General features: G+C 38.9%; 1 protein-coding gene across 10 annotated transcripts in view; it reads left to right on the forward strand.

The window, feature by feature from the left end:
- Nucleotides 1-25,323, forward strand: part of nrxn3a (neurexin 3a) — a 170,820-nt gene that overhangs the window by 96,039 nt on the left and 49,458 nt on the right. For 9 of the 10 annotated variants that reach the window (XR_002921799.2, XR_002921824.2, XR_002921802.2 and 6 more), the window contains exons 8-16: nt 6,947-7,240; nt 7,323-7,470; nt 8,527-8,910; nt 15,313-15,516; nt 18,210-18,236; nt 19,691-19,810; nt 20,059-20,179; nt 23,161-23,421; nt 24,231-24,421. Coding sequence is in view for 6 of the 10 variants with exons in the window: in XM_024295746.2 (XP_024151514.1) it covers nt 6,947-7,240; nt 7,323-7,470; nt 8,527-8,910; nt 15,313-15,516; nt 18,210-18,236; nt 19,691-19,810; nt 20,059-20,179; nt 23,161-23,421; nt 24,231-24,421 (1,750 nt within the window). In the remaining 4 variants the exon portion in view is untranslated. The remainder of the gene's footprint in view (nt 1-6,946; nt 7,241-7,322; nt 7,471-8,526; nt 8,911-15,312; nt 15,517-18,209; nt 18,237-19,690; nt 19,811-20,058; nt 20,180-23,160; nt 23,422-24,230; nt 24,422-25,323) is intronic. The other variant, XM_024296134.2, reaches the window with a different exon arrangement.

Here is a 25,323-nt window from a genome sequence, read left to right on the forward strand (position 1 = left end):
AAAGGTTTGATTGAGAAAAGTTACGTTTAATAGCAAATAATGAATGAATGAAATGTAAAATGACAAAAAAAGAAGAAAAAACTGCAGCTTTTATGTTAATGGGTTGTCTTTTACTTCAGTGCACAGTAATAAAATATAAAGTGGATTTAAAGGATTTTTTTGGCACATTTGTGGAACATTTCCTTGTGTTACTTCAGTGTGTTGATGAGTCCCCATACATTAGATAGTACAGACAACAATAGTTACTGTAAAAAATATATGTGCAATTCAGCAGAAGCTTTAGTGTTTTAGTGTTCTGGATGATGGTTAAAAAGCCTTTTAGCAGAGACAAATCTGAGCTTCTTAATTATAACACATTTTTACCAATTTAGCCGCTGCTTTTTACATCTATTAAACCTGAAACGGTCAGAACAAAGAGCTTCTAATACGTGAGCAGCATCACACCAAAAAGCAGAAATGTCACTAAAAAGTCCAAACATTTACAAAAAATAAAATATATAAATAAATAAATATCTACTAAGATTTTCTTGGGCTAATTTGGAGTCAAGCTAATATTCTAGTAACACGTTAGCATTTTTAGATAATTTTCCATCTGCTAAGGTTTTTTGGGGCTAATGTTAGGTTAAGTTTAAATTTGTGGGTCTCATGCACATAATTTTAGCACTTTCAGCGAATGGTTTTAGTAATTTCTTAACTTGCCAAACAATCTTTATCTACCACATTCAGGAGAAAGCATTCACACTAGCATTATCACAGGTGATGCAAATGTTCTAGTTTGATTTAAAATCCCTTCATCACTTTTACAGTGAGCGTGACCGTCCTGAAAAGCAGATTCCCCTCATCCAAGAGACTTTTGTTGCATAAAATTTAGTCTTTTGAATTGATTGGTTTCCTCAGCGATCAGGATTTTGTGACAATTTGTGCTAAAATCATGTTTTTCAGAAGAAAACCTCTTTCTTTTCCTCTAGTTTCTGCTTCAAGTCCTTCTTCTGATGTTCAGATTTACCTCCATTAATAGATGTTTTGTAGTTTGGATCTGTTTTCCTCACTGATCTTGGAGCATCATCATCCTCCTCCTTCCTCCAGACACACTTAAGGAGGAGAGTTTTAGTCCATAAAGGGAACACTGCCATCCTGTGGATCAGAGCATACACTGCAGAAGTATTTTTTTTTTTTTAGGTGTCTCGTGTCGACACCATGTGACCACTAATACTAGCAGAGCAGCATGTTCAGGAGATGTGGCTGCAGGTGTGTCTACATGGGGATTACATGGATTTGCAGATTTTTATGCTGCAAACTTTGTCAGCAGACAAAGACAGACGTCCAGGAGTGGGAGTGGGTTTCACTTCAACACAATTGCATTGTGGGGCACATTTTCATGTGTGGCATAAAGCCTGGATTTTCATCAGGACTGATCTGGGAGATTTTTTTTTTTTTTTTCGTTTGGTGGAAATCTAAGGGGCTGATTTCAGGCCTCAGACATGTAATGTTTCAGTGCTGCTTCTCATGCACAGATAAGCGTGTGTGAGTGTGTAATGATGTGTGTCATTGAGGCCTGCTGGAGGAGATAATGCAGTGATGGATTTTCCCTCACCTCAGCTGCCCAGGTCTTCACAAGCCTCCATCTGTGCACGGCCGCTCCTGCGTTTGCATGTGCGTGTGTGTGCTCACATCGGGTCTTCCTATCACTTTCCTCTCGTGCTTCATTCTCATGTTAACCTGCCATCTGCGGCACACTGATAAAGCTCCTTTTGCTCATTGAAAGCCTTTCTGCTTTAATTGTTGGGAGGTGGAGGAAGCTGAAAGTGACTTGTCAAATTGTCAGCTGTGCCCTTCATTTCTGCCCCTCCTCTCCAAACACGCCATTTATGGCGTCTCTGTCAGCAGAAGTGCGGCTGAAACAGATGTGTACAGTAGCTGGACAGTGTCAGCGTGATGTTCCGGGTATTTCCCATTTTTAGAAAACAGATTCTCATCAGAAGTAAACAAAGGAATCTGTTTTCTCTGGTTTAGTCTTTAAGGCTCTGAAGGTCATACAACCGCGCGTTGTTATTACAGGTTTACATTGGCTAATGATATATCACAATTTAACATCCTGCTGCTGAACCTTTTTCCGTTCTGTCAGTCTGCTCACCTGGCAGGTGTGGGCAATGTTCCTTGATTGGCAAATGCTGGCTATTTAAGACAGAGGAGACCACACACAGGCAGGCGGGGAGCAGGAGGCAAGAGGCAGAAGGCAGGAGGCAGGAGGCAGGAGGAAAGAGGCAGGAGGGAGGAGACAAGAGGCAGGAAGAAAGAGGCAAGAGGCAGGAGGCAGGAGGAAAGAGGCAGGAGGGAGGAGACAAGAGGCAGGAAGAAAGAGGCAAGAGGCAGGAGGCAGGAGGCAAGAGGCAGGAGGGAGGAGACAAGAGGCAGGTGACAGGAGGCAAGAGGCAAAAGGCAGGAGGCAAGAGGCATAAGGCAGGAGGCAAGAGGCAGGAGGCAAGAGGCAGGAGGAAGGAGGCAGGAGACAGGAGGCAAGAGGAAAGAGGCAGGAGGCAGGAGGCAAGAGGCAGGAGGCAAGAGACAAGAGGCAGGAGACAGGAGGCAGGAGACAGGAGGCAAGAGGCAAGAGGCAGGAGGCAGGAGACAGGAGGCAGGAAGAAAGAGGCAGGAGGCAAGAGGCAGGAGGCAAGAGCCAGGAGGAAGGAGGCAGGAGACAGGAGGCAGGAGGAAAGAGGCAGGAGGCAGGAGGCAAGAGGCAAGAGGCAGGAGACAGGAGGCAGGAGGCAGGAAGAAAGAGGCAGGAGGCAAGAGGCACGGAGGAAAGGAGGCAAGGAGGCAGCGAGGCTGCTGGGTTTGAGAAGTAGGTTTGCTTGAACTGGTTTGCTATGGTTTTCTCGTCTTTGTCCTCAGGAGTGTTACGCTGCTGGGTTTTGTTATTTTAGTATGGGGTTGGACCTTTGTAGTTTTGGTTTGCAAGCTTTGTTTATTTGTTAGCTGCTGACTCCGACGGTCGACAGTCTCTTATTTTATGTTTGGCCAAGGTTCTAATTCCCTTTTTGTTTGTCTTTTCGTTTGAACCAGCGCGCTAGATATTTCATTTAGTTCTTTCCTTCGGGACACAGGATTTAATTTATTTAATAAACTGCATTCTTTTATTTTTTTACTCGGTGTCCAGTTTTTATGTTATTGTCCCCTTTTTTCATTTTCCCCTGGACTTGACGCATGTCTGCCCATTGGGGACGTAAGAACAATCAAGAAATCTTCATTTTTATAAGGTGCATATTCTCGATTTATTGACACAAGCTTGTGGGCTGGAAGATATTTGGACGCATTTGGCCACGGCCCTGACAAAAAAAATAAGAAATAAGGTCGTAATCTATTCTTGCGCTTGTTTTTTTTTTAACAGAATGTCAAAAATGTTTTGTTGTTTTTAGAGTTTCTGAACTATGTTTGGCACAATTTCTCTTAATTTTAATGAAAACCAAAGCGATATCTTTTAAACTTTCTGCTAGTCAAGAGCTGCACAGATGAACCCATGATTCATGGCTGATGTTCTTCACATGTATTTAGGTGCAGCCAAACACCAAAACTGATGGAAATTCACGTTGAACACACACGTTGCGGATCGCCTGCACATATTTTAACCCTTACACTATCCTGCCCTCTGATGTGGGGTATTGTCCAAACACCCTTCACTCCTAACCCTGTCCTAATTCCATGTGAATAGTCACTTCCATGATTTAATGACTCAAGCAAGTTTTTTAGACTTTTCTTTCTTTTTTAAATATTAAAAATGTTCTTATTACTTTTGTGATTGAATGTAAGATAACTTGCATTTTTTGTTTTGCTGTTGTTCTTGTTCAAATATAATTTAGAATTAAAAAAAAAAAAAAAATTCATTTTTTTTTAAAGAAGATCTGAGGTGATTTTTGGAGCATGACATCAAGCAAAAGTGATGTTTTTATATTATTTTGTTACAATAACTTGACTTTTTTAAACTTCATTTTGATATGAAAAAATAAGAAAATATCAAAAACAATAATTTAAGGTGAAAAGTTTTTTTTTATATAAAAACGTACATATCAATGAGTCTTCTTGACTTCCTTTATATCTAATTATTATATTACCTTTTAATTCTGTTTTTTATTTTTTTTTATGGAGTAACAATTTTTAAAGTTTTCCCTGCAGTTATTCCATATCTGAACCCATATTGTGGAGAAACAGTGAATCTTAGAATTTGTTATCACCGCCGCTTTCATTAACGGGTTTGATCCTATCAGTCTGGATTGATTATGTCTTAAATGGAAAAATCTTCAGATATTTTTTGCTCATTTGAAAATGATTTCAATCATTTTAAAATCATCACAATTTCATAATATTTTATTTTTTAAAGAAGACGATCCGTGGAGTTTACTGTTACTTTGTATGTTTTCCAACACCTCAACACAAGAGTTTAAGTATGGAAGGATGAAGGAATGATATAAATTAATGACTTATTTAAAACATTGTTTAACTTTGTGATATTAGTTTGGAATTTATTTCATTTTTGTTTCAAATTTTCATCAGTTATCACACCAAAAATGCTATTTTAGACACTCCTTCAATTTCTTCATTATTAATTATAATTGTCTTATTTTTGTATTTTTCCAAATATTTATCTAAAATTAATGTTAGCTGATTCAGATCAAATCAACGTAAATTTAGTGAATTCTTTTACTGCGTTTAAAAGCAAAATATCACCAGTATTCATGCAAAAAGAGACAGTCAAAGATTCCAGAAATAGGATGTATGATAGGAGAGGAAACAGGAAAAGGAGAGGCAAGAAGAAAGTGTTTTCAGTCTCCTTGCACCTCCAGGGATGAGTTGATTTACTGTCAGATCTGCTGGTGGATTATCGATAATCTCAGCCTGGCTCCTCAATCTACTCTCTCAGCCATCTCAGAGTGGAGAAGCAGAAGCAGAGACATTATGATAAAAAAAACTGTGTTTGTGTACACTGGTGCTCAGATGCAGACAGAGGGGCTTCTCTGCCCTGAGAATTAGAGGGAAGAAAAAAATGCCTTCAATTTTCCACTTGAGCAGATTTCAATTTAGACACACACCCCCCTCCATGACTCCATCCCCTCTTTGTTACTGACAACATTTAAGCTGCTGTGATAAAAGATTTGTTTCTGACTCACTTGCTCTCCATCACTTGAAGGACATTTGTGTGGAAAAAGGAAGTGTTGCTTTTTCCAGCTGGTCTCCTGATCCGGAAGGAACCTGGATCCATGTGGGTCACCATTCATTCTGTGGAACCAAAACCTTAATGGTGCAGAATCCAAACCAATATTTGGGAAGAAAAAATACATTTTCTTAGAAAATAGCTTCTTTTTCACAGAGGCTTTTATTTGTATATTTAACAACTGGTTTGAAGCATTTTTGTTTTTATGGAGTATTTAATTAGAATTTAATCAATTTTAAAATGGTAAAGCATGAAAAACATTTTGTGAATATATATATATATATATTTATCTCTCGTTTTATTTTGCTTCTGTTACTTATTTTATGGCGTTGTTTTTGTGTTGTGATTATTTATATGTTTTTTATCTTATCTTTTTACTTATTTTACTTTATTCTTAAACTCTTTGGTATGAATTATAATTTTATTTTAGAAACAGTATGAATGGAGAACTGACCATGACTATGAGTATAATAAATATATTCTATTTTCTATTCTATTCTACAATTACCTGTTTTTTTTTTGTTTGTTTTGTTTTTTAACTTCACTTACTACCATCTGTTTCTATCAGTTAAAAGTGACAAAAATGGTCTGACTTGCTGCAATGACTTCAAATCTAAATTCTCGTTTTTCTCCTGGTGGTTGATTCACTCTATTGCAGACAAAAGATGAATTTATGCAGTTCTACTTGCAGTTTCATTCTTGTATATTTTTGTTTTTTCTTTCATCTTTTTTGTTTTAAAGCACTGTAACAAAAGATAATTCTGCTGCTAGATTTGTAATTATAAGTCCAAAATTCAGGAATTCCTGCATAGATTTATTAGGCTCAGCAGAAACTACTACAAAGAAAAACACACCAAATGAATTATTACAGGAAATGTCTTCATCAGCGTGAATGGCAGAAGTAAATCGGTGTTCACATTTTTACCCCCAGTGCTCTTAAAACGATTGAGACACAGAAAATGGATAATTTATTGCTTTCCACAAGATTTTTACTTAGTAATCACAATTTTTCCACAGAGAAAATAGAAATTCTAAAGGTTAATGAAAATAACAAAGACTGTGATTGTTGCATCTTGAGATCAACGAATGTCCAAACAGTGACTCGGGTGCAACAGTTTTTTTCATTCAACAGTTTCTCGGAATGTCCTGACACTCTTTCTTGTCTGGCTTCTTCTTCGCCAACCCATAACACCTAACTCCATGAACCTACCTGCCCTCTGCCGGCCTCTAACTTACCTTAAAATTCTAACATCATCTCAGATTCGAGATACCACAGTGGTGTTGAAGGTAGATGTCAATAAAACACAAAAACAGAATTTATGTGAATAATTATTGGTGTGAGAGTGGATTTTATTAAGGACAGATGTTATGAATGGGAGCAAAAATTCATTTGTGTTCAAAAAAATGTGTAAGTCCATAATTGTTGGCGGTTCGGCCCTGGACCAACGGCATCTTGCATGGCTTAAAATTAAACCATGAATAAACCAGAGTCTAGATGCTGATGGTAGTTAGAGACCTGGTTGTTCAGACAAATATAATGACTAAGATCTAAAATAATCTAGAAGACGGTGGGATTTGGGGTCCTTGGAGCCATCTTTGAAAGCATTGAAAGGTACAGTAGTAACTTCCTGTTTGGAATGCCAAGTCCAGTTCACCTGACCAGAACAATCAATAGTTGTGACTTGATATCTTTGTCTAAACAGTAAAATAAGTTGAGTTATTTTTTTCTTACCACAGGTGGTGTATAAGAACAATGACATCCGACTCGAGTTGTCCCGAATGGCTCGACTTCTGGACCAGAAAATGAAAATCCAGGGTGAGGTGTCCTACAAGTGTGAGAACGTGGCCACGCTAGATCCTATCTCATTTGAGACACCAGAGGCCTACATCAGTCTCCCCAAGTGGAACACCAAGCGGATGGGATCCATTTCTTTTGATTTCCGCACAACTGAGCCAAACGGACTCATCCTCTTCACCCACGGGAAACCACAGGAGCGCAAAGATGCGGCCCGCAGCCAGAAGAACACCAAGGTTCGCTCACGCACTGTCATTTTCTGTTTGTAACAAAGGATACGTTTCATTTTGATGCATCTTTTGTTCTTCTCTTATCCAGGTGGACTTCTTTGCTGTGGAGCTTTTGGATGGCAGCCTGTACCTGCTTTTAGACATGGGCTCAGGGACCATCAAGGTGAAGGCCACGCAGACAAAAGTGAACGACGGTATCTGGTATCATGTGGACATTCAAAGGGATGGACGCTCAGGTCAGTAAAATTGATGAAATAGCTCTAAAAACAGTGTTTTCTTCACAAAAACACATAACTTTGGAAAAAAAAATGAAGTACATAATAAAACACAAATTAAACAGAAACTCTCCAATGACCAAAAGCCTGTAATTTGATTAATAATCAATGAATTACTAATAATGTCTATGAATAGAAGAGAATATGTTTATTTCTAGAGCACTTTTCAAATAAAAATCACAAAGTGCTTTACTAAAGGAGCATGTAAAGCAGACAGTAGTGGAGTGATATGCGTCCGTTTACTGGTTCCTGTTAAAAGCCTTGCTGTAGAGTTTTGGTCGAGTGAAGACGGTTTGTTAAAACAGGTAAAACGAGAATTATAGTAATCTAAACGAGAAGAAATAAAAGCGTGAATAATAGTTTCTAGGCCAGATCGAGACAAAATACTACTTAATTTTGCCTTATTTCTTTGATACTAAAAAGAGTTTTTATCATCTGTTTTGAGGGGCCTTCCAGAGACATGGACTTATCAAACAACACCCCAAGATTTCTGAGACTTGACTGGACAGAAGAGCTCAGACACCTAAGGTGTTGTCTAATGGAAGGAATTTTGTTTTCTGGGGCAAAAATAAACGTATACATTTTCTGGGTTTTCTAGAGTAACCAATTATTACACAGCCATGTTTTAATACATGTCACACAATCCAACAGGTTTTGTAGTTTGTAGTAATCATTTTCCGGGAAAGAACAATAGAGCTGGATATCATCCGCATAGAAATGATAAGAAATCTGGCCGAATTGATTAAGAAGTTTCCCAAGAGGAATCATATTTAAAATGAATAAAATAGGACCAAGTACAGAACCCTGGGGAACGCCGCAAGTTATTTCATATTCACTTTTTGAAATTACGTACTGAACACATCAAATGAAGACGATGTGCTATACAGGACAAGCCCAGTTTCAAACTTACAAGCAAGCATTAACTAAACAAGGTTTACTGCTCTGTGATAGATCGTGGTCATAGCCATACATAACTTTACAAATGGTTTCATTTCCTTCTGGTTTTTTTCGTCTTAGGCACCATCTCTGTGAACAGCAGAAGAACCCCGTTCACAGCCAGTGGTGAGAGTGAGATCCTAGACCTGGAGGGGGACATGTACTTAGGAGGGCTTCCAACCGACCGCACCAAACTCATCCTCCCCACCGAGCTGTGGACTGCAATGCTCAACTACGGCTACGTGGGCTGCGTCCGCGACCTCTTCATCGACGGGCGAAGCAAAGACATCCGTCAGATTGCAGAGGCCCAAAATGGCGCCGGCATCAAGCCCTCGTGTAACAAACAAACAGGCAAGCAGTGCGAGAGTTACCCGTGCAAGAACCGTGGTCTCTGCAAAGAAGGCTGGAATCGATTCATCTGCGACTGTACAGGCACTGGCTACTGGTCACGCACCTGTGAAAGAGGTAAACTGACTGTTAAAACTACAAACACATATTTTTTCATTTGAATCCTAAATTCACAACTTAAAGGTTTAGTTTTAACTTTTAAAATAGTTTTCATTTTTTGAAGTTATGTTCAAAAGTTTAAGGTTTTGGTAATCGATAACTTCAAAGAATGAGTCAAAAAGTATATATCTATCCCAGCCTAATTTCACCTATAGTAAAAAGAACGTCTCTGCTTCCCTTTATCATGTCACCACCATCTGATTTTACAGCTGAACTCCTCGCACACGCTCCCTCCGGGGTTAACAGCTTTTTTTAATCCCTTCCAAGTACCTGAAGTATTCACTCGCTAGTTTTGGATCTACCTGACACTCATGTTTAAGTCTTACATTTCTGTGAAATGTCTAAAACTAAAAATGCATCAGTGCTTCAAGAAATGAAAGTTAGGTTCTATGTTCCCCATCTTTTACTTTTTGAAGCTAAAGCTAAACACATAGATCTAGTAAAATTTACTTTAACTGTATCTCTCAGATTGTCTAGAGTACCAAGATATTGTAAGATGTGCACTTCTTTATAGGTGCCTGTATGCCTTCAGATGGAGTGTTTACAGGTTCATATGTAAAAGAGAGATGGGCTAAAAGGTTAAGTGAAAAGTTGACCCGATAAACCCGACGTAACAAATTTCTACAAGTTTTTTTAAAAAACAAGAAAACAAAACTACAATACAATAACGGTTCTCTGCATTTGTGTTTGAAATTCATAGATATAGACAAATGTATACATTCACAAATATTGAGGAACCTTAATTAATTAATGAAACATTAAAAAAAAAAAATATTATTCAGTTTACTGTCTGTGAATGAGAACTGGACTGACCCCTCGCCCCTCGTGCCCCAAATATTAAGTATCGCATGGTCCCAAAAAGCTGAAATCCCATAGAGCTCCATAATCAGCTGTTACTAAGTCATTAATTTTGTCAAAACAACCATTAAATGAAAGGGGCGTGGCCTTATAATATGCTCACTACTGATTGGAGAGAGTGGTTGTCATGGAAATGTAGACTAACACCAAGGGTCCCCAAACTGTTTTCTTCTCTGATGTGGAAAAGTGAATCTGCAGATTAATCTGATTGACCTGTCATTTTAGGAGAGATTTAAAATATTTTCTAAATAATCACCATTTTTTTTGCCTTATTTGTTTTCACATTGTTCTCTATTAAAGCAAAACTGTCTTTAAAAAAATCGTCTGTTGTTGCTGTGGAAAATATACAATTTTGAGACTTTGAGATGTGACTATGAAAAATTTCAAAACACATCATTGATGAACGTGTATATTCATGTTGATGAGCATAAATGAAAGTACAGAGAAGCACATCTGGACCACGAGACATAAATCATCATAGACGGGGTTTAAATGGAACTAAAACTGGGTTTCAGTCAAAGTTGGCTTTGCTAACTTTCACGACACGATCCTTCCCTTTGGAGAATCGGTCATTGCCGTGTGATGAAGAGGCGGCAGACGTGTGTGCTTGATGGCAGCTTTTATATCTTGGCAGCTGTGCATTTTGCCCAGCAGTTGTTTTCGTGCACGGCCTCACCTGCCGTTTGTCTTTGCTCTGACTTCAGCCAATTTGTCCAGAGAAATAAAGAACCGCAGCCCTGGGACTTAACGCCTTCAGTAATGGAGCCGAGGATATATTGGCGCTCAAATGGAAAAATACATCTCACTTACTTGAGATATGAAGCCGTTCTCCAGTAGGTCTAATTACCTTGATTTACAGGGTATAGATGGATCCACTTAAAAATGACAGCAGGAAGGCTCACTTTTGAAGCAGGGCTGTTTATACACGTAATAATTGTACCTCTTAGTTCTTTCATTATTATTATTATTATTATTATGAAGTAGTTAGAGTTACATTAGAGCTCCAGTTCTTTCTCCGTAATGTTTTAAAATGGCTTAAGGGGAGAACGAAGTTCAGACCTGATGAGAGTAAATCAGTAGGAGTTGTATTCTAGCAGAAAAAAAGAAACAAAACACAACATGAAGGAAGATATCAAATCTGTGTGTATAGATTTAATCCACATATTAAAACCCTTTAACTGCCAGCTCAACCAAATGGTGGGGCACATTCAGAAAACATGTTTTTAAACATTTTGATTGTGTGTATTGCTTCCTAAGGTACGGAGGCCCTACAGGGACAATAAAGAAAAAAAATATTTGAAGTAAAAATTCCTCAAAATTAAAGTAAAAATATATATTTTTTTCTGGTTTCTACTAGATAGTAACTAGAAAAAAGATTTTTTTTCACTTTCATTTTTAGAAAAAAATAAAATAAAAAATCGGTTACTACCTGGTGCACACCAGTTACTAAATAAGAATTTTTATTTCTAAAAATTGAAGTTAAAAAAATGTCTGGATAGGAACTGTAGGAACTGGTGCGCACCAGATAGTAACTTTTACAGAACTCCTGCGTGTCTAAAAAAAAAAACAAAAAAAAAATTCACTTCTTTTTTTTTTTTTTACCTTTGATGTCCTTTTAGGGGAAATGAGCAGCCAAAAGTAGAAAAAAAACAAAACAACTTTTTGTTGATTCATTTTCTTTTTTGGGTACTCAAGGGGTTAAATCCGCTAGCATTGTGTGGCATATCAAATTTCCTGCTGCACGCCTTGACGCTGCGTGTTGGAGCAACCGCCAACATTTTTCTGGACTTCATTTGTTGCAACATCATGGAAGACATGGATGATGTTGAGCGAGTAGCTTGAGTTTATACGTTTTGTAGAGGTCTACAGTGGCGGCAGCTGGGTTCACCAGATCATTCAGAGTCTCTCCTGGTGCGGTGTACTTCACTCCTGATGATCGTTTTAACCTTTTAGGACCCGAGTCGTTTTTGGACTAACCATCTTAACTTGAAGTCACAGCGTCCCAGTTAAGCAGAATGAGTGCTGTGGAAATATAACTGAAAATGTGATGTCCATGTATGTGGACGCCTGGTCCTTAGGGGTTAAATGTTACTTTCGTCTGTCTGTGGCCCAGTTTGAGCATTAACCCTAAACTGGAGGATCTTTTGATTATTGTCTTGATGAAAATAAGAAGAACATCATAAGCCCATGAAGTGCCTGCCGACCATCAGACCGCTGGCAGACCAGTATAACGAGCTCCGCTGCCCAACGACTGGCAGACTGAGCAGCAGACCTCGCTAGCTCTACCAGATCCTGGGCAACAGAGCTTGCTAACTCGTTACGCTGTCCTCTGAGCAGCTAGCTACGGCTTGATCGCTCCATCTCGATCGGCTTTGTGACAGCCTGGCGACCTGTCCAGGGTATATTGCGCTTTGCCGTACAGTTTCCGGCAACCCCGCAGCCCCAGCAGGTTAAGAAAATTATGGAAGTTCAGGATGAAAATCCCTGCATTGAGCGACCATACTGGACTTATTTACTACCCACTGATTGAGTCACTGAAAAGGTCACATGTGCAAAGCTGAGTTGACGAGTCCGCTCCTTAGACCTCAGATTCCCCCTTTACATTGACTTAACATTGAAACTGAACTGAAATGCTGCCATGTATCCTTGATGAAAAGCAGTGATGTTTCAGCTGCTGTAGCCCTGTATCACTGACGTCTGTTGGGATCCTGCCTGTTGTTGTCTTCCTCATTGGACTCGCCTTCTGTTTACTGTCTGCTTAACTCTTCTCCTCATTCTCTGTCCTATCTGGGTTATCTCTGAACGAAGTGTAATAACATATTTATTTATCATAATAGATGTAAAAGAAAGGTAAACAGAATAGAAATCTGTCATTTGCAGAAATAAGTGCATTCAAGTGTAATTCATTGAGAACATTTCTAATTATTGCAATTTTCCTTATAAAATATAATAGATGAAACTCAAAGCTTAAACTATATTAACGTTCTCCTATCTGGATACTTTATGCCTCCATGCAAACACATGCAGTTATATTTTCAAGAGTAAATCTACGGAAAAGCAAAAAGACAACAAAAACGTCAATCTTGGACATTCATTTTGTCTTGTACCTATTATCTGCAATGGCTATTTATTTGTTTGGTAATTTTTCTGCTTAGTTTGGACACAACACTGATAAACGTTTTAACCTTCTCATTGTTTAATGACTGAACTAATTACAAGTCAGGGTTAAATGGTTAATTTATCAGGTAAGCTAAATTAAAGCGAATATGCCACCAGATTCAACTCCTCAGGAACAAACATATTTGGTTTGGAAATCTTCAATCGGAAAACAAATATTTCAGTTCGTATTGTCTAGATAAAAAAACTCATCCTCTGTGCTGTTTGTGTTTCTGTTCCAGAGAAGCTCAGAACGTGTTTCTGTTTAGATTCCTGGACGGGAGTCGTCCAGTTGGATGATGTAGAGCTGATTTGCTGTGATAACGGCGGCGGAGTGTCAGCTGGTTTAGCGCGTGTGAGCAGAGCTGGGAACCAGCAGCAGCAGTGCAGATGGAGTCAGGGAGCCATTTGCATATATATAGATGTGTGCATATAAAGCAAGACAGGAGAGTGGAGTTATGTCTCGGCCATTTTAAGACACAAAGGAATTTCTTCAAATAAAAGCAGACAGTAGAACGACGATGACAACTCTATGGATAACTATTTTTTCTGTGTTTCATACCAATGAATTTCTTCTCTGTTGATACTCTTCTATTAGTTATTTGACAATGAAGTAGGTCAGTTGTGAGTCTCCTGGGCTCGCTGACATGCGGGTCACCACACAGGCGCAGCTGCATCTAAGAAATATGACATGTTAGAGTTAATGTGACAGCCAAATCAGAGCTGTAATAAGAGCTTAAACTGTGTTCATTACAGCGCTCCTGCACTGTGACACCTTGTCAATTAGACATCAGCGCAGAGCCTCCGGATTCCACAAACACACACTCAAAAAACTGACATGCGAACACAATTGTTAACACACACACACACGCGACTTCAACTTTTTGTGCTGCAGACGAAATTACACAAAAAGTCCACAAAAAATGGGTTCAATTTGAGTTTTAATTTTCTGATTATGCATCTATCTGAATATGATGGTGACAATTTGAAGCACTTTTGCAATTAAGGAGTTTTTTTACATGTTTAAATGTTGGAAACCAGTTTAGAAGTTGGAGTAGTTTCATTTCCAAGACTTTAAACTTAAAAACCTTCAAATAAGTTGAATGATAGTTCCTTATTTTCCTCCCAAATTTGAGATAAAAACATTAGGTTGGATTATGGCTTTTATTTGTAAGTCCATCCTTCTACAACTGCTTATTTTCTCCAGTTCTGGCTCCATTTACCTGATCCACCAATCTCTCTGCCTCACAAAGACACAGACTTTTAAAAACTGGAGGAGCTAGAAAAACAATCATGCAGCTTGGGGTGGGGTGTTCTGAGGACCATGATAGGGAAACAAGTGGATTGTGTCTCCCCCTAGTGGTGGTTTCATCACAAATCTGCAGTCTTTTTTATAGAGAACCACACAAAAGGACATTTGGAGGACATTTAAAGCTTCAGCACTTTATTTGATCATTTATCAAACTAAGTTATTGTGACAGGAAAAATAATCACGGCTGATCAATAGCTGCAAAATAACAGAGGCTGGCAGGCTCCTTAGCTCGGGGTGAGGGCTGGATGGGGAGTCATCGAGTTATGAAGAGTAATTTATTTTCTTTTACAAAATGGGATAAAAAAATATTCTCTATAAAGTCATTTGAGAGAAGTTTTTGTCTAAAGTGACTTACAAAAGAGGAGCCCACAAGAAAGGGAGTTACAGTTGAAGATCAAAAAAGTGAAATGAGAATCCAGGTAATATCAAACCTAACTTCTGTGGAGTGTAGTTTAAAGTGTTGAAGGTTTCTGCGTGAAGGGTCATAGAGAGGAGTGGCTCTATCTTGAGGGGAGTAAAGGTGCGTCTTGCATTTCCCTTGAGCCTTATGCCGCCACCATATGGAATGTTGACCATTCTCCCAAAAGCGCATTGATCGGGTTGGTGGAGAAGGCCTGGATCTCAGTCTCTGCACTAATTCATCCCAAAAGTGTTCTATGGGGTTCATGTCAGGACTCGGTGACTAGATGCTGTCATCCATGTCTTTGTGGTCCAACTCCTGAAAAACAAGCCCACACCATCATTCCTCCTCCACCAAATTTCATGTCTTGAATGTACCGTTCTCCTTGAACTACCAATACTTTTCGTAACACAGTCTTCGCCATGACTTGTCGCCCTCATCATGGCTGCAGATGAAGACAGCGTGTACAGTAGTAGTCAACATATATGAGAACTTGAGGTATAAGTTTCACAGACATGGAGCCTAAACCCAAAGTGTCACTTATTTCTACTCTGAATTGGACCAAATGTTCCGTTGGTTTCCATAAAGAGTTGAGCTTTCTGTTCTGTTTGTGTCGCCGACTTTTCTCTTGCAGAAGCGTCTATCCTCTCCTATGACGGGAGCATGTACATGAAGGTGGTGATGCCGAACGTCATGCACACCGAGGCGGAGGACGTGTCTCTGCGCTTCCGCTCCCAGCGGGCTTACGGCCTCCTCATGGCCACCACCTCGCAGGACTCTGCCGACACCCTCCGGCTGGAGTTGGATGGAAGTCGGGTCAAACTCACAGTCAACTTAGGTATCGTATACACCCTTCACTCCCATCAGCCTCCACACCTCCACCCGAGATGGTTTACTGCTGAGCGGTAACGTCTCCACTCCTCTGCTTTTTTTCCTTCTGTCTCTTTGAGTCATCATCTGTTCTTCATCTCATTAAGTTTCTTTCAGTTCTAAACTGCAGTTTTTAACTCATGCATGGGCATTCATGTGGTTTCTGCACACAGAATATGTGGCGATTTTTGGATTTTTTTGGGATTTGGCTTGAAATTGAAGTAGAAAACAAAGAACAACTACAGATTTGTGATGTGTGCTGAGATCTGAGAAGTGCCTTAAAGCAGGGGTCCCCAAAATTTTTCTAATGAGGGCCAAATAACTGTTTTCTTGGGCCGGGGTCAGTTTGTAGGCTAAAAGGAAAAGTGTGACAATCACAGCCTAGACGTAAAGATTTTATGATTTTCCAGAAAGCCACACATAACCAAATTTCAATAAGTCATTTCCAAAATATTTACAGAAAAAAAATAAGCTAAACATTTAAATAACGAGATATATAGCATTAAATGCAATAGATTTGTAGATGTCGATGCATACATTGATAGCCAAAAACACCGAAGCTGATAGCTGAAAACACTGAAGCTGATAGCTAGCTAAAATATTAGCGAAGTGCCATATTAGCAACAAAAAAAACTTCATTAAATTCTGAATTAGCCAAAACAGCTAGCATGTAGCTTAATTATTAGCTTAATCCCAAACTAGCCAGTTAGCATAAAGCTAAAATATTAGCTAAACTCCAAATTATCCAAAAAATTTGAAAAAGCTAAAATTTTCCAAAACAGCTAGCATGTAGCTTAATTATTAGGTTAATGGCAAATTAGTCAAAACACCTGGAAACATGTCTAATTTAGCAAAAACAGCTAGCATAAAACAAAATGATTAACTCCACATTAGCCTAAAAAAAACTGAAAAGGCTAAATTATTTACAAGAGTTAGCATAAAGCTAAAATGTTAGCTAAACTCCAAATTAGCCTAAAAACTGAAAAAGAGTAAATTTTCCAAAACCACTAGCATGTAGCTTAATTATTTGCCTAATGCCAAATTAGCCTAAAAACCTGGAAAAATGTCTGATTTAGCCAAAACAGCAAGCGTTAAACTAAAATATTAACTAAACTCCAAATTAGCCTAAAAAACAAAAAAAGCCTAAATTATACAAAACAGCTAGCATGTAGCTTGATTATTAGCTTAATGCCAAATTTGCCTAAAAACCTTAAAAAATGTCTAATTTAGCCAAAACAGCTAGCATAAAAGTAAAATACTAGCTAAACTCCAAATTAGCCTAAAAAACAGAAAAAGCTGAAATTAGCAAAAACAGCTAGCATGCAACTGAGATATTAGCTAAATGCCAAGTTACCCTAAAAAACTGGAAAAATGTCAGGAAAAAAACAGTTTTGGGGGGCGAGCCAAATGTGGAGGAGGGCCGGATCCGGCCCGTGGGCCTTAGTTTGGAGAACCCTGCTTTAAAGAATCCTCAGTCCATCAGACAGCAGATTTTTAGAAGAACCTCCTGGTGTTTCTCACTAACCTGGTTTGGGTGTCCGCCATGGAGTCATTCTTCTGTTTGAGCGTTCTTTTGCTAACGACAGTATCTTTAATGGAACTGTGTGCTTTTTTTTCTCCAGTGTCTTGTTCTTTTCGTTTCCCCTCTCAGCCCCATCTCCCTCCATGCTTTGTCAAAAGATGGTATTCACCCCTTCAAAGGCCTTAAGCCTGCGGCCCGTCAGGCGAACAGCCCGAGAACAGAGCCCAGCAAAACCTGCAGTTGGCTGCGACCCCAAACGAGTTCAGGTCCAATTGTCCAAACATGCATCAAAGGAGAAAAAAGGCCAAAACCTTTAAAGTGTTTTTGTTTACTATTTTCAAAGCCAAGACATATCAGTTGGTTTACAAATCCCAGCTTCATTTTCTACTAAAACGTTAATTCCAGTGAGGCAGAATGTAGACTTCAAACATGTATGAGAGTGTTTAGATCTTAGCTGGTAATAGAAGCAGCTTTTACTTTAAAGTCCGTCGTAGATTCAGCTGTTGGTGAAGCTTAGCGTCACGCGCAGGTGTAGCATCATATGGTTGGGGATCCGGTGCCTCTGCATGGTGCTGGTGCTGATTGGATCGCGGCTGTTTGCTCCCACTTTTCTGTTGCGGTTGACGACACATGAAACCACCAGCAACGCGCCGACCAACCCAGCAGCTGTTCTGGCTTCAGATCATTTCATGAAAACGGCAACACAAAAAAATCTGCTCTGTTCTCTAACCCAAAAGCAAATCAAAATGCATAAAGACCAGAACCGCTTTGTTGGAGCAGAGGTTTGGAGCCAGAGACTTTACCGTTTCTGCCACGAGTGGTTTCACATCAAACAAGCAGTGTTGGGTTGTAAAAGCTGCGTAGCTGGTAACAGAAGTGGCCATTTTATTCTAAACACATTTACGGATCCATCAAGTTTAATCTCTTGTAACACGATGATATGAATTCATATTTGGTAATGTTCTGAGTGATGTTTCATGTTTTCATGTCCAAAAGTCAAATTGTAAGACTGCAGGCACGAAATGGCCGCCCTGCCGCATGTGTACGTCCCCGGAAGGGTGGACTTTTTGTTTTTGGATGTCTGCAGCAGTAACCTTGAAGGATGCAATTTCATCTGTCATTTATTCTTCCCCATCTAGACTGTATCAGGATAAACTGTAACTCCAGTAAGTTAACACTCAAGTTTCATTTTGCTCTCTATGTTGATGGGATGTTGACGTGCTTTTGATCTATCTTTTTCCTTTATCTAATTTATTTTCGTAATAAAATAATGGTCAAATTAATACTTCCTTCCACCTTTAAAATCAAACAGTATAGGTATAAAATGCTTTTTCTTAAAGTCCTTCTCTAGAGTTGTATTTGGGACAAAATCAGAAAAAGAATGAGATTTAATGCTGAGTGTCAAGCAGGGAGACATTTAGGTCGTGTTTTGAGTCTTTGCCATGATTCAGCCTGGATTTGAACTTGACTTCCTGGGTTTCAGGGCAGACACTCTACCACAAGACCACTGAGCTGGTTCTAATATTTGGTCAGTTGTAGTTTCAGGATCTCCTGAGGATTTAATTTTTGAAAAATAGTCATTTTTCTTCAATTCTTTAAATCAAACCATTTCCTTCTACTTATGGACTTCACCGTTTAACCTGAAAACTGAGGCATTTAGAGTCTAAGAAGAAGCTCTTGTGGATCTGATATTTTTCATAGCTTTTATCTTGAAATAAAACTTTTGAGAGATTTACTCCTGAAAAGATCTGTGTGAATTTTTACCACTTTCCATCCTCAAAAGGATGGACTTGAAGGTTTTATAAAAGCCGTTTCTCTGCTGAGCAGAGGTGATTCTTATCTAGAAAGATAAAAAAAAAGACATTTGCTGCTCATCTGAGCGTGTATTAACCTCATTTCCTGGTAAGGACCAGTCATGAGTAATGATAGATTAAAAAAAAAATGTTTTCTTCCTGATTCACGTTTTTATTTTTATCTTTTGAGTCCAAAACAGCCTCAATAATAGATGTGATATTTCGTTATGTTCTCTTTTTCTGTGCAAGGCTCTGATGTTTTGTTGGGTTCCGGCTTCACTACAACTCTAAAAAACAGCAGAAAACCAGAAACAGCAAATGTTTGAATTCCAATCATATTCAAAAAAAAATTTGAAACCAAATCTTCTAGCTGGAAGTTTTAACTTAGATTTCTAACGATAGTGTGAGTTTGAAAGACTAAATTTAACACTAAAAGGTATCAGGCGAGACAATGACAAAATCTTTTTGTCTTCAACAGATTCAAACAAGTAACAAAACATTTTTACACAATAATATTAGTTTTTATTTCTTTAAATGGCAGTTAAGATCAAATGTTAAAAATATAAGTAATGTAAAGAGTGAATACAGCTTTTAATGCTGCTAATTTGTGATCAACTATTTTGCATTTTTGTATACCTCTGTTGTGTTCTGACCTAACCAAGCCTTTGTTTCCCTACAACGAAACCTCCATTCTGACAGTTTCTTGGCTGCGAAGCAGCTACCCAGAATTCATGTCACTGACTCTGTCCAGACTGACTTATGGGAAAACAAAGGTTTGGTTTGAGCCTCAGCATGTCCTTAACATTGTGACTGACCATTGTTCTCAGGCAAGGGACCGGAGACCCTGTATGCCGGGCAAAAGCTCAATGATAATGAATGGCATACAGTGCGTGTGGTGCGCCGCGGCAAAACCTACAAGCTAACGGTTGACGATGATGTAGCTGAAGGTACATACCTGGAAATGTTTTCCGTGTTGCCTTGTCAGTGTAACCCCACCATGCTGGGGTCTGTTGCCGCCAGTGCCTGATAATATGATAGAAACAAAGCATAGTGACAAACTGCAGTTATCTAATACTGTTAATGTAATTGTCTCCTTGAATCAGCCCTTCTGTGTTAGTGTCAGACAGTGTTCTCTTTTCTTTTCGTTTTTGTGTCTTTCTTTTCAACCCATCCCCTCCACCCTCCCCGTTTCCAGGCCAAATGGTGGGCGATCACACTCGCCTGGAGTTCCACAACATTGAAACGGGCATCATGACGGAGCGCCGCTTCGTCTCTGCTATTCCGTCCAGCTTCATAGGTCATCTCCAGAGTCTCAGGTACACTTCCTAAGTGTTTTAGTCTTTCAAAGGAGTCATCAACGAAAAAAATAAATTCTACCCAAACATTAGTTAAAAAGGAAAATAAATTCAAAATCCTATGATAGGTGTGTCCAGACGTTTTAGAAATAAAAGTATTCCAATGGGCTTAATTTCTTTATAGATAACCTTATTTTAGCTTTGCTAAAATTTCACTAGCTTTCACATCTGAAGGAAATATCACAACAAAAAAAGAGCTGTCAGAGACCCACTCTGATCATCTTTTGAGCTATTTTCAAAGCATTCCTAGTGGTATTTTGATCCCGATTGTCATTTCTAGACAAATTCAAAAACTTCCATCATTTTCTAAGACATAGTTTCTGCAAAGCGGCAGTAATTCATTCGAAATTGTGGGCGGGACCCTTGGCACAAAGGAACCCACCCCCCTTACCCTCCTTCTTGCTGAGAGCTCTCTGTTTACATGCACTCCAGCTAGCTTACAGGCCATCCCATCCCTAACATAACATGACTCAAAATATTGGAGCTATCCAACTGTACAATTTTGAGTAAGATGCCAGCTTGGATGAGGAAAATACAGATGTACATTGAACCATTTGTTTGGAAGTGGATGCATCAGAATGGAGCAAATACCCACTTTGTCAAACAGCATTATTTTGTTTGCTCCTGATTCACAATTTGAATGAAGAAATACTCAGAAATGTAATTTTAAGCTTAATTTGTTTATTAATGTCCTCCATCATGAGAACTATGCCACAAAAACACATTAAAAACACAAAAAAACAACTTTCGTCGGAGTGGGTCTTTACACAGCTCCTGTGTATTCTATAACATTTTTATCATGGCAAAAAATACTGAATTGGGTTTTAAGCTCCAAACAAGTATCTGCAAAATGATAAGGAAGTGAAAAACTTTAAAGTCCCACTCCAACCATATTTTTTCATAAAATCATTCCCAGTGATCTTTTAACTGTGATTATGACGTTTTTAGCTAAAATCAAAAAGCCTATGTCGTTTTTGAGAGATATTTTCTTAGCTTATAGCCTCAAGCTACCATAACGCAAAAATAACGATGAACAATATTGACAGGAACCTGGTTGCAAGCAAGACAGTGTCCAAATCCTCGTACCATCTTATAGGCTCCAAGCCTGAGATTGACGTGTTATCCGTCACTTGACAAATGTGGATGGAAGTGGACAGGATTTCATGTCTGCATCGGACACCAGTGTTTTATGTCTTCCAATTATCCTGAAAATCCACCAGGGTGTCTGGTACCCCGCTCTGGAAGCTACGGAACATTGAAATGGAGTCCAGTACCCCACCAAACAGTGCCAAATAAGGTCCAGAAGACCCAACTGAGACCACTGAAGACACACTGGGAACACTTGGAAATAGAGCCCCAAAAATGGGCTAGATGTTGGTAAATAGTGAGGTTAGGGACCTAGCACCATGTAGCTGAAAAACTGGGATATTGGACCCATAAGATCGGCTGATAGGACACATTAGGACCCATCACCATGAAGCTGGAAAACTGAGATATTGGGTCCAGAAGATAGTCAGATAGGGGGGGTCTGGACCCAGCACCATCAAACTGGCATACCTGGATGATGGGTCCAGAAGATGGTCAGATAGGGTGGGTTAGGACCCAGCATAATGAACCTGACTTAGCAGGATCTTGGGTCCAGAACATACAATCGAAAAGGATAGGGCACCACCACTGGGATCCTGGGACACAGGGGCACTGGGGAAAACTCGGGGGTCAAGGAGTCTCATTAACCCCCTCTGGCAGGAAAAAAAAAAAAAAAAAAAAACGTTATAAACCATCCCCAGATCCTGCCAAGTGATCAGGTCTGAGAAGCCGGTTCGACTGCGTGCAAGTGTCATTGTCTTGAATGGGCATCAATCTCCATGGATGAAATGGTGGGCTTTTGACCTGGAAGCCTCTTAGTTTGAATGGGTCAAAACCCTGAATCCAGGTACCAGTTCCTAACCCATTACTCCCTAACCCTCACCCTAACCGTAACCCAGTTCCAGCGTTTTTGTAATGAAAAGGCATGAACTTTGTTCAATCCTTGGCCAAGGACATCTGGCTAATGATGCTCTGGCGCCATCTTGGGGCCATGTTGTTTTCTGCAGCCAGGTCCTCTTAGCAATATTGGATCAATAGGTTTAACGTTTTGAGCAAATCGCTACAGCACGAGTGTTGAACGCTTATCTTGTCTCGCACTCCTAAGCATGAGTGGGCCAGGGTCATTATTCTGAGCATTTTTAAGTATCAAGTTTTCTAATCCAAGGAAATTTGAAATAATAAATACTCAGAAACAGCTTTAATTGCAAAATATTTTATATAGATCCTCTATTTTGAGGAAAAAAAGTTTAAAGAACACGTTAAAAACACAAAAAAGACAATTTTCTTTGGAGTGGATCTTTAAACTTTTATCAAACTAAATCTTAGACCCTCATAGTGTGGCACCTGTGAGATTATTAGAAAACCACTAAGTTAATATCCATGTTTGTTGTTGTTTCGGAGAGCATTTTGTAATATCTATGGCCATTTCAAAAGTAAGAAACCTGCAAATACAGCTGACAAAATCCAATCTCTTTTTAAAAACCACTACTCTGCTGACAATGCTCACTGCATTATTGCCCTTGCAGATCAAATTTAGCAGGTTGAAGCTTTTCTGAGTTGCTGCAGTTTTGCTGCCATCCTCTGGTGAAACATGAAATAGAATATTTGGATGCATATCCTTCCTCCTTCTGCCAACAGTGCTGGTGGCCATGTTCAATATATGTATTAAAAAGGGCTACTGGCTGGTTTAGAATTGACCATGAGTATGACCATGACCATTTGTACATGCCTGCCTTAGGAGAACCTACGAAGCATGACTTATTTAACCATGTGTGTTTTTAAGACTTATTTTAAAACAAGGATGTCGTCAGTCTTTCTGACAGAAGTTCATTTGACTGCTCTCCTCCTTCCATCAGGTTTAACGGCATGCTCTACATTGACTTGTGCAAAAACGGTGACATTGATTTCTGTGAGCTCAATGCTCGCTTCGGGGTTCGCTCCATTATTGCCGATCCAGTCACCTTCAAGTCCAAGAGCAGCTATCTGAGCCTGGCCACCCTGCAGGCCTACACATCCATGCACCTCTTCTTCCAGTTCAAGACCACCTCCCCAGACGGATTCATCCTCTTTAACTCTGGAGACGGCAATGATTTCATCGCTGTGGAGCTGGTGAAGGGGTGGGTTTGACATTTTGGTGGATAAATTGATAAATATTTCTATTTTATTGAGTATGAGCAAAGTTATTTTGTGTCTTTTAGGTGATTTTATTTATTTTTTCATGTAAAAAGCAATTCTTTATTGAAATTCTATCAAAGCTGTGACTTTTACTTTTACATATCTAGACAAAAAATTAACTTTCAACGCGTTTTAACAGTCTTGTTAAAGCTGCAAGGATTATTAAAAATTTGGATGCAAACGTAAAAGTTGTCTGGATGATCCGTCAACAAAAATTGCAAAAATCAAATTAACTGGCCAAACTCTGGATGTCATATTTTAAAATATAAAGTATAAAGTATCTATCTATCTGTGTATCTATCTATCTATCTTTCTGTGTATCTATCTATCCATCCATCCATCCATCCATCCATCCATCCATCCATCCATCCATCCATCCATCCATCCATCCATCTATCTATCTATCTGAGACCTAAATGAAGAAAAATATGTTTAATCACTTTACTGCTTAAAATCAAAAAATCGTTGATAATTATGAAAGTAAAGTTACATTTTGGAGGAAACTCAGATTATTTTTACAAAATGATGCAGAAAAACATCTTATTTTTTTAGCTTTTTATAGAAAATAGAACACTATTTATTTTTGCAAGAACTACTTTAGACCATGGTTAAAAGTGTTGAATGACTGATTGTTGCTCTGTTGGTTGACAACAGTTCCTCCAAAGCACTAAAACAATATGTTTTGTTGCTCAAATTGGGAAAAAAACCTCTCATCTCAAGTTCATCAAGTCTTCACACTTCTCTCTTTTAGATACATCCACTATGTGTTTGACCTTGGAAACGGGCCCAACCTTATCAAGGGCAAAAGCGAGAGGGCTCTTAATGACAACCAGTGGCATAATGTGGCCATCACGCGGGACAACAGCAACACTCACACTCTGAAAGTTGATGCGGTGGCCACAAGTCAGAGCATCAATGGAGCCAAGAACCTGGACCTGAAAGGTACGCTCAAGATGCAACTGGTGCAGCAAATACACAACTCTGAAACAGGCTTTGAGCTTTGGAGCTTCTTGGAGTTAGGATGTTGATTGGACAAAACCATGAAGCACTGGGACATTTTAGTTATTGAAGAGTAAATGTGACAATAAAAAAATGAATTATTGCGTTTGTTGCTAAAAAGTCATCAGCTGTGAAAGTCATAATTGTATCAGTAGTTAGCTAGCTCTCTAATTTTGTTGAGGAGAGCCCAAGAGTCTTAAGATACATGGATGAGCAGTGGAGAACTGAATCCAGCCTTTGGTAAATAAACACTGCCTACATGAAATGAAACATATTTCTATATGTTTCTTTTTTAAAAACTCCATCATCCCTGTCTGTTTTTTCTCTTTTTTTATACTAAAGAGAAAGCGATCTGAGTGCCATCGTAGTGACAACGCTCAGTTTGCTTTTTATCTGTCCTCAACCACAGAGAGATCTGGAGGACCACATTAAACTTAAAACATCCACTTACAGAAAACAACAAAAACTGTGTTTTTCCTCTGAAACATTAATTTACAACTCCTCTTAACATAATAAAAAAGCAAAGAAAAGTTTTTTTTTGCTGTTTTTAATTATTTTCTGTGTAACAGATAATGCCCAATGAGGTTTCCATTATCAGAGATCAATGGATCAAGTTGAGACGTGAACATGAAGCATATCATTAAATTCCGATATTGGACACATTGAAGAGTATTATCCTGCTTATACCATGATCACTTAAAAAATAAAATAAATGCATATTTAATAAATTATTAGTGCATTAATCCTGTTATTTTTAACCTTTAAATAATTTTTCACAAGAAGCGGGCTATTTAAAAGGCGCTGCAATTGGTTGTCCTGATAATCTGTGGACTAACCATTGGTGG

The sequence above is a fragment of the Oryzias melastigma genome, linkage group LG22, assembly GCF_002922805.2.
Source record: "Oryzias melastigma strain HK-1 linkage group LG22, ASM292280v2, whole genome shotgun sequence".
Taxonomy (NCBI): Eukaryota; Metazoa; Chordata; class Actinopteri; order Beloniformes; family Adrianichthyidae; genus Oryzias; species Oryzias melastigma.